Source organism: Mastomys coucha, unplaced genomic scaffold (assembly GCF_008632895.1).
Source record: "Mastomys coucha isolate ucsf_1 unplaced genomic scaffold, UCSF_Mcou_1 pScaffold4, whole genome shotgun sequence".
Taxonomy (NCBI): Eukaryota; Metazoa; Chordata; class Mammalia; order Rodentia; family Muridae; genus Mastomys; species Mastomys coucha.
In genome coordinates, this window is record NW_022196910.1 from 14,328,548 (window position 1) to 14,337,189 (window position 8,642).

General features: G+C 44.0%; 1 protein-coding gene across 7 annotated transcripts in view; it reads left to right on the top strand.

Annotated features, from left to right (window-relative positions):
• The window catches only part of LOC116075701 (tetratricopeptide repeat protein 41), a 67,586-nt gene extending 59,613 nt beyond the window's left edge, over nt 1-7,973 (top strand). For 5 of the 7 annotated variants that reach the window (XM_031348962.1, XM_031348961.1, XM_031348959.1 and 2 more), the window contains exons 15-16: nt 7,062-7,191; nt 7,287-7,973. In XM_031348962.1, the coding sequence (XP_031204822.1) occupies nt 7,062-7,191; nt 7,287-7,950 (794 nt within the window). In that variant the 3' untranslated portion in view covers nt 7,951-7,973. The remainder of the gene's footprint in view (nt 1-7,061; nt 7,192-7,286) is intronic. The other 2 variants (XM_031348966.1, XM_031348965.1) reach the window with 2 other exon arrangements.
• The last annotated feature ends 669 nt before the right edge of the window (nt 7,974-8,642 follow it).

The following is an 8,642-nucleotide window of genomic DNA, read 5'->3' on the forward strand; positions in this document are numbered from 1 at the left end:
AAAAAAAAAAAAAAAAAAAAAAAATCAAAAAGAAAAGCAAGAACAGCTACTCAGGGTTTTGAATTTTAATTCTTATATTCTTATCAGACAGTTCTTTCAATTGTCCAGTTACTACTAATACTTCATTCCACAAATATTGACTGTGCCCACATCTCAATCTGTTTCTGTTGCTTGGGAGATAGCACCGAGCAAGATAGAGACCAGCTGAGCCTTCAGCTGAGCTCACCTTATTGATGGGAGAACTAAGCACCCATTGTTTAACTTAAATGGTACAGTGCTACCTGGAGACTGCAGTTGACACAATGCTGCAGTAATATTGAACACCTTAATATTGAACAGTGGGAAAATCCCAGGGCTCCAGGGGACCATGCCTCCTCTGGTGGATGGGGCAGGCAGGCAGGCAGCACTCCTGAGGGAGTGCTGTTGCTGGCACTGGAGTTGCAGGATGAAAAGTTACCCAGTAAGGAAGGCCCAGGAGTGGGAAGGACTCTCCAGGCAGTAGCTACAGAATATCTGAGGCTGGCAGGAACTGAGAAGGTCTCTATGGCTGGTGTGCAGGAGCGGTGGGGGAGGGGCACGAGGAGGTTATGGGAGAGTCTGACTGGTCATATTCCTCTGGAGCCTGGGCAAGGCTTTGTGATGTTACCTTCAAAGCAACTGAAAGCCAGGGCAGTAAGTTCTAGGAAGGGTCGTCCCATCCCCCTGGCATGGCCTTCATGGTGATCTCCAATGTAACAGTCCTAAGTTACACTTTGGGTGGGAGCCACTACAGAGTTCAAGGACCTTTTCCATCACTCTTGTTTCCATCGTGTGCGTTCTTAACTTCTCAGACAGAGAATTTCCAGGGGGAAGGGGACTTAGTGTTTGTTCTTTCTGTCAGCACGCTAACTGCATGAGGGGTCATGGGTAAAACAGGGTATTGGTGGCTATTTTACCCAGTGTGCCCTGGGTTATTCCATTGAAATGACAGTGCTGTTCCAAGCCAGAGGTACTAAAACAACTCAAATCATTCTTTCCCCCATTGAAATCAATTATTATTTTAAGGTTTCCTCCTTTCTTTCTCTTTCTTTCTTTCTTTCTTTCTTTCTTTTTTTCTTTCCTTCTTTTTCTTTTTTTCTTTTATTGGTTTTTCAAGACAGAGTTTCTCTGTATAGCCCTGGCTGTCCTGGAACTCACTCTGTAGGCCAGGCTGCCTCGAACTCAGAAATCCACCTGCCTCTGCCTCCCAAGTGCTGGGATTAAAGGCATCACCAGCCACCACTGCCCGGCTGTTTATTTCTTTTATGTATATGAATACACTGTCACTGTCTTCAGACACACCGGAAGAGGGCGTCGGATCTTATTGCAGATGGTTGTGAGCCACCATTTGGTTGCTAGAAATTGAACTCAGGACCTCTGGAAGAGCAGCCAGTACTCTTAACCACTGAGCCATCTCTCTGGCCCCTTTAGATTATGTTTTAAGATTTATTTATTTTTATCTTATGTGCTTTGGTGTTTTGACTGTATGTCTGTGTGAGCTGGACCTAGAGTTACAGACAGCTGTGAGCCACCATGTGGGTACTGGAAATTGAACCTAGGTCCTCTGTAAGAGCAGACAGTGCTCTTTAACACTGAGCCATCTCTCCAGCCCCAGAATATATGTTTTAAATAGCTAATTTGAAAGTTTTGACATCTTTCTCCTTTGTTACTGTTCAAGTAGGTCAACAAGTTGAATATAGTTTAGTCTTCAATAGGGTATGAGAAATGGGGGTTGACAATTAAAATAGATTTAAATTCTAATCACAAAATTGTATGCATGAGGCTATAATAGCAGTGTCTATGTGTTGAAATGTCCGGTCTGTAGGAAGGTGGCAGATCCTTCATCTTGTATCTCGTGATCACTTCTGTGAGGCACTGAGTGCTAAGTTGAGTCTCTTTTGTTCAGCAATCCTTCATAACTCAGTTGCAAGTGCAAACTGTAGCTGTAGATCCCAGAGATTTTGCTGTAGGAATGGCAGCTATGTTGTGATCTGTGTTCCAAGCTCGCCCTGGCCACAGCAGTCTCATCGCTCCTCCCAATAACTGCTGTAAATTCGCTATTGAGAAACCATTGTGGTGGGAAAAAAGAATCGAAATGAGGCTTTTCCCCCCCCACTGTGCACACTGAGCACTCTGTTCTGAGTAGTTTATTTTGGATGAAAAATGACAGATGAACCCAGCGCTACCTCCCTCTCTCTAGGCTTCTCTTTAAAAGGAAATGCCAGCCTTCTCAGTCAAGTTCAGAAGGAGGAAATTAATGGTGCCAGCGGGCGACTCTCAGCAGGGAGAGACAGTCTCTTCCCTATTTAATTTCAAATTTCTCACCTTAGTCAGAGCCCTCTGCCCACAGAAGTTGATTCTTTGATCCAAAAGTTAGTAAGTAACCCAGACAACCCTTACTATTTAGTTTTGACTTAGGTATAAATGTCCTCTCTTCCCTGATGGGCTATTTCTCAGCTGCCAGTGAAATGAGCCGATTTAAGCCAGATTAGATTATATTAAAGGCAGCTTTATTGGGAAGCTGCTCTAGGTCGGGCAAGTTCACTGGCTCCAAGGACCTAGTCCAGGGAAGTTACCATGGGGAGATGGGGATGGGCGAGAAAGAGAGAAAGAGAGCACAGAGAGAGAGAGAGAAGAGGAGAGAGAGACCAAAATTATATAGGGTTATATAGGGAGGACCCTCTGGGGGAAGGGCAGTCTAGCCCCTGGGCTGGAAAGTTCAGGGTTGGGGGCAGAGTATGCCAGGCAGAGACTGAGGGATGCTGGGAGAACCTGGAAGCCAGGTCTGCTTTGATATTTAAATATGCACCTCAATGCCTTGTCCCAGGGTCAGAAACCAAACATTCCAGCCTTTTATTGATTATAAATAAATGAGGGGTGCTGTAATCATCCTTTCTACTGACATTGGGGGGCAGTATTAGGATGGGCAAAAAGCTGGAAGTCAGCCAAGTCCAGGAAGAGCTGGTGTTTTACTGGTGTCCTGGTTGTGGGACCATCTTGGGGTAGGAGTATATAGGCCCAGTTGAAGTCTTGGTCCCTTGTCCCTGACTGAGTTCGAAACCAAACATTCTCCAAATCTTTAAAGGCTGCATCAGGTTTCTCTCCCCTTCTAAGAGTAGACGTTTGGATTAGAATTCGGATGGCATCTTTCTTGAAACACACATTCTAGCATGGGCTTCTGAAGAGTTAGGGCAACTGTGATGCAGTTTCTGTGCCAGGTCCCTTGAGACTGCCCCTTGATGTCTTTTATGGTTGTCTTGCCTGCTCATACCTAGAAACACCGAACTGTTTCAGCATCTCATGGGACTGGATCTTTCTAAAGCACTTGGTCTAGTTTTCACAGATAACAATTCTTTTTTCATTCTGTAAGTATCCAAAAATCACTGAGAAGACTCCAGACCCAGAAACAACCAGCATGTGGGGTCAGCCATTCTCCAAAATGGTAACCCCAGACAAAGGCACACAGGCCTTCTTATAGGGAACCAGGGGAACTCTCTAGAAGGACTAGGTAATCTCTAATGTGATTGGCAGGGACCACAGTTGTGGCATTAGTATAACTTTGATTGGCTAATATGTTAATTCTCATATATATATATATATATATATATATATATATATATATAGTAGGTTAGGCAATCTAAAATTTCATTGGTGGGTGTTGGGGATGTCACAGGGGTCGGCTTCTGATTGGCTTGTGCCAGGTGGTCAGTGGTCTGCATTTCTTTCTTTCTTTCTTTTTTTTTTTTTTTGGTTTTTCAAGACAGGGTTTCTCTGTATAGCCCTGGCTATCTTGGAACTCACTCTGTAGACCAGGCTGGCCTCGAACTTAGAAATCTTCCTGCCTCTGCCTCCCAAGTGCTAGGATTAAAGGCGTGTTCCACCACTGCCCAGCAGTGGTCTGCATTTCTATGTCATGAACGTTTAACTATAGGATGAGTTAGGACTGCCCAGCCCAGATGCCCCATCCTGGGATGAGATATTTTCCCATTTTTGTGGTTATCTCTAGGCTGTTCTTTGGGAGGGGGTTTTACGAGCGTGGGTTGGATTTTATGGTCTGTTTCTGGAGCTGATGCCTTATGGCCTTCTTTTCAAAATCAGGCCTGGTCCTTAGATGGGGACAAATGAGGTTTATGTCACCCCTTCAGTCCCAAGTCTTATCTGTTACTTTGTACTTAATCTAGTTGCTTAGTTAGAATGACGAATCTGGCTGACTCTGGAACATGCTAGCACCTGGCTGTCTGGGAACAGAAGTGTGCCCGTGGAGAGGAGCTGTTAGTTGCAGATGCGGAGTGTGTCATGGGTGATGGACAGCAGGCTGTGGAGAGGAAGTGAAGGACCCCGGTGAGGGTCCTACCATACACAGGTTCCTCCCTAGTAATAGTACCTTTACATTTTTTATCTATTTATTTAATTATATATTTGTGTGACTGGGTGTGTGAATGTGTGGGGCTCAGAGGTCAGCTTGCGGGAGTCAGTTCTCTCTACCATGTTGGTCTCGGGGGTCAGACTTGAGTCATCAAGCTTGGTGGCACATGTCTTTACCCTGAGCCACCTTTCTAGCTGGATGATGATTATTCTGATTCTCCTAAGGAATAAGCACAATATGGAATTGTGGCCAGCCGCACTACTTCCTGGGCTTGTGGGCATCACTACCTCAGTTGTCTCTTTCCCCAGAAGGGGATAATACTGTCTGCTCATTGGATTATTACATTGATTTAATGAGATAAAACAAGCAACAGAAACAAGCAACTAGATGTTTGGCTCCCTCCCCATCAAGAACACAAGTTGGCTATGGGAGAAGGCCCAGTAATTCCTTAGTAATTCACATTCACTGGCTGGTTGTTCACCCCTTGGGTCAGGAGAACTGACCAGACTAAGCCAGCTGGTACCAGATCCAAAGTGAGGTCTGCAGCCAGGTCAAGGCAAAGCCACCTGATCCTGAAAGCTTACCTGCTGATAGAGAAGAAAGGATCAGGTTGTGTGAAAGAACACACCAAGGTCAAAGCTATAGCTACAGATCTGCCCTGAGCCACAGGGGAAGGGCCTTAGAAGAAGGGCCATGCATCAGTGGAAGCTGCTCCAGGGAAAACTTAGCTTTGTGGTGCCTCTCAAAGAGCTTCCAGGAGAACAACAGTCACTCTACAGGATCTGGAGATGGGCGGGCAGAGAATCTCTTCCAGCAGGTTCTGCCTTAACAGCTATATGATGTTCTCTGTTTCTTCATTTTAACTTTTAAGGGCAGTTGAAGCCTCTGGAACTCAGCCATCACAACTGAATAACTCAGATGGTCATGCTAGGGCAGCTAGAAACATCACAGGGAATCATGGGAGAATTCCAAACCAAGGACAGATGGCTAAGCAGACAACCTCCCCAAACTCCCCTTTAGACTTCTAGAAAAGATGGCAGGCAGTATGACTCATGTGATAGGGCTGCAGGGAGAAAGAATGGAAGTAGGAGTCAGTGATGCTCATTCCAGTCCAGTGAGGGACCCAGTCAGCCGTCAGGTCCCTGACGTCAGGTCACATCACTGAACATTCTTTAAAGGGCACTGGAAACCCATGACACTGCTTATAGAGGCATAGGGAAGGGAGAACTTTTGATTTCACACTTGGGTACATTTTCATGTTTGAGCCACAGGTATATGTGTACTGTGAAAAAGACCAAATGAAAAAGACAGATGATGATGGTGTCAGGTGTTGCTCTTATTGGGTTAGCAGGCAGATGGTAACTGCAGTCATGTACCTTGTTATTAACTCAGGCAGCTGGTCACATGCCCATGCTTGCAACCCTCACATCCTGAGCAGTCTTTCTAGCCCAGCCCCAGGTCAGTGTCCTGCTGGTACCAACCTTGCACTGCATTTGTCACCAAGACAATAAGCCAGCAGTTCTAGCTGGGTGGTATTGGTGCATGGCTTTAATCTCAGCAATCAGGAGGCAGAGGCAGGTAGGTGATGTGTCTCTGAGTTTAATGCTAGCCTGGTCTACAGAGCAAGTTCTAGGACAGCCAGGGCTATACAGAGAAAAACCAAAAAAAGAAAAAAAAAATCAGCAGTTCTAAAAATAGCAAAAATGGATAAATGGCTACTGCCTTAAAAGCAGATTTTAAAAGAATTTGTTTTGACCTTTAACATACTTCAGAGAATTAAAATTGACAGTGGTACCTGACAACAAAGGTTCCTTTCCTTCTTTTGGTTTGGGAAAAAATTTAAATGTATAACGTTTTAAATGGTATAATGAGCCACTGTAACATTCACCAGCTTTTAACACTTGGCCAAATTTGTATTCTTTACACACACACACACACACACACACACACACACACACACACGCATGCATGCACACATTTTTTGGAATCATTGAAAGTTGGTTGCAGATATGACAGTTGTATCTCTGTCTACTTCCAAGGATGTCTTCAGTGCACAAGGATAGTGCAGCCACAGTACAATAATCAAGTAAGGAAACCGAACTAGGATGTAAGATGATTATTGGTTGAATGGCCAATAATCAGGTAATCAATAAGCTCCACATATTCTTTTCCTGTAGTATAGCAGTAATATCAGTTATAGCTTCTGGGGTTTCAATCCCAGAATGTCCTACTCTGTGTGTGTGTGTGTTGTTGTTGTTGTTGTTGTTGTTGTTGTTGAGGATGAAGCGCATGGCCTGGCACATGCTGGGGAGGCACCCTACGACTGAGCTGCTCACCCGGCCCAACTCTGCTGAGGGCTTGGGTACTTGTCTCTTTCAGCTTACAGCATCGACCCCTCCCATCTTTCTCCCTTCTCTTCTTTTTTTGGTGTCATTTCCTCATCTCAGAGCATCAACATTTTCTTTTCTAAAGAGTGTCCAGTCAGCTTCTTTCCCTTCTACTCAGACCTAGTGTCCTTTCATTTATATCTGACTGTTTCTTCACTCCAGATGGAGGTGACGTGTCTTTGGCAGGGTTTTAGGACAGATGGTGTTCTAATGCTGGCCTTACAAATCTTTTACATGTATAAAGTTAGTACTTAAGAAAATTCTAACATTCTCTTTTCCCATCTCCCCAGCAGGCCAGCTGTTGTCAGGTGACTTCTGCCATCATGCCACAATGGAGGCAGTCAGCTATTTGTATAGGTCACTTGATTTAAGGGCAGCTCACCTGGGGCCTTCCCATGCTTCCATTGAGGGAATACTACAGTGAGTTTCTTTTGTATATCTCAAAAAAGAAGTAGACTTTCTGAGTATTTGTGTTAATATACAGCCATGTTTTGACACATTTTGATCTTTTGCAGCCTTCTAAGGGAAATCCAGAGGTCCCGGGGCAGGAGGTCTTGGCCTCAAGGCATGAACCAGCTATACCCTGAAGGTTCTAGGTATGGATTTTCATTATGGGAGAACTTGCCTAAATTAAATTTCCACAGCGCTCAGAGTTCTGACACAGTGAACACTGCAATATGTAGGAATATATGTAAGTTTCAGAGAGTTAAAAGCACAGAGCCTTCTCTGGTTTCAGATAAACCAAAATATGCTCCTGGCAGAGGAAAGAAAACCTTGGCTCCAATTCTGTGCAAGTCTGCTGAGGAAAAGTTCCAACATAAGGCTTCAAATTTACAAATATGGAATAGTCCAAGAAAGCAACCTCCAAGGAAAAAGGCAGTCTGCCCCCATAAGACGTTCTCTCTCATTGACAAGAATGGCTTGGTGAGACTTTCAAGGCAGAGGGTTTCTTCTGCTGAGTTGGAGAGCGGAAAGGGCCTTGTCACTTCCATTTACCGTCATCCCCTGCAGCCACCTCTTAGTGCAGATAATCCCTGGAAGTCTATATCGGAACTCGTGTCAGAAAAATGGCTCTTCCACACTCCGCAGTACTGCTTCACTCCTCAGAAGACCTTCTTCCCAAGATCTCAAATTGAATCAAAATTTCTGAAGACCTCAGATGACCCTGATAAGGAATAAAAATAATTTTGGGTTGTTTTGTACTTTGAGTTTTTCTCATTTCTCTTGAAAGGCGTACCCGTGTGCACACACGTTTGTTTGTAGGTCAGAGGTCTATGTCAGCGTTCGTCTCATGTTTTTCCTCTTAGTTTTTGAGACAAGGTCTCACTGAACCTGGAGCTCATGGATTCTACTAGTCTGGCTAGTCAGTGAGCACCAGGGATCTTCCTGTCCCTCTGTTCTTTGTGCTGAGGCCATAGGAACAGGCTGTCATTTTTTATAGCAGTGCTGGCACTTGAGTGAGAGCTCTTAACAGGCTAAGCCTTCTTGGATTCTTTCATCGGATATTTTCTTTTAACTCTGGAGGAGTAGTCACTATCCAGGTCTAGGGATTCAGTTTTCTTAGTCCCTTATAATGCTGTATCTGATTTTAGTTAAAAAGAGCGGGTTTCAGGTGATCCATGTTTCTATGGTAAGTACAACAATCTTGATCTCACAGAGTCCTATATTCTAAGACGATATATAGAAGCACTCTTACCAATCGTAATTTTAAAAATCATTTCCATAGTATTTTTTGAATTAAAAATTCACGTAAGTAAAATTGCTGATTGTTATCACCAAAACTTTGTATTAGTGTTTTTTGTTATCAACAAAACTTTTTATTAGTATAAATAAGAAAAGATAGGAAATGACATGCTCTCAAGCCATAAAGG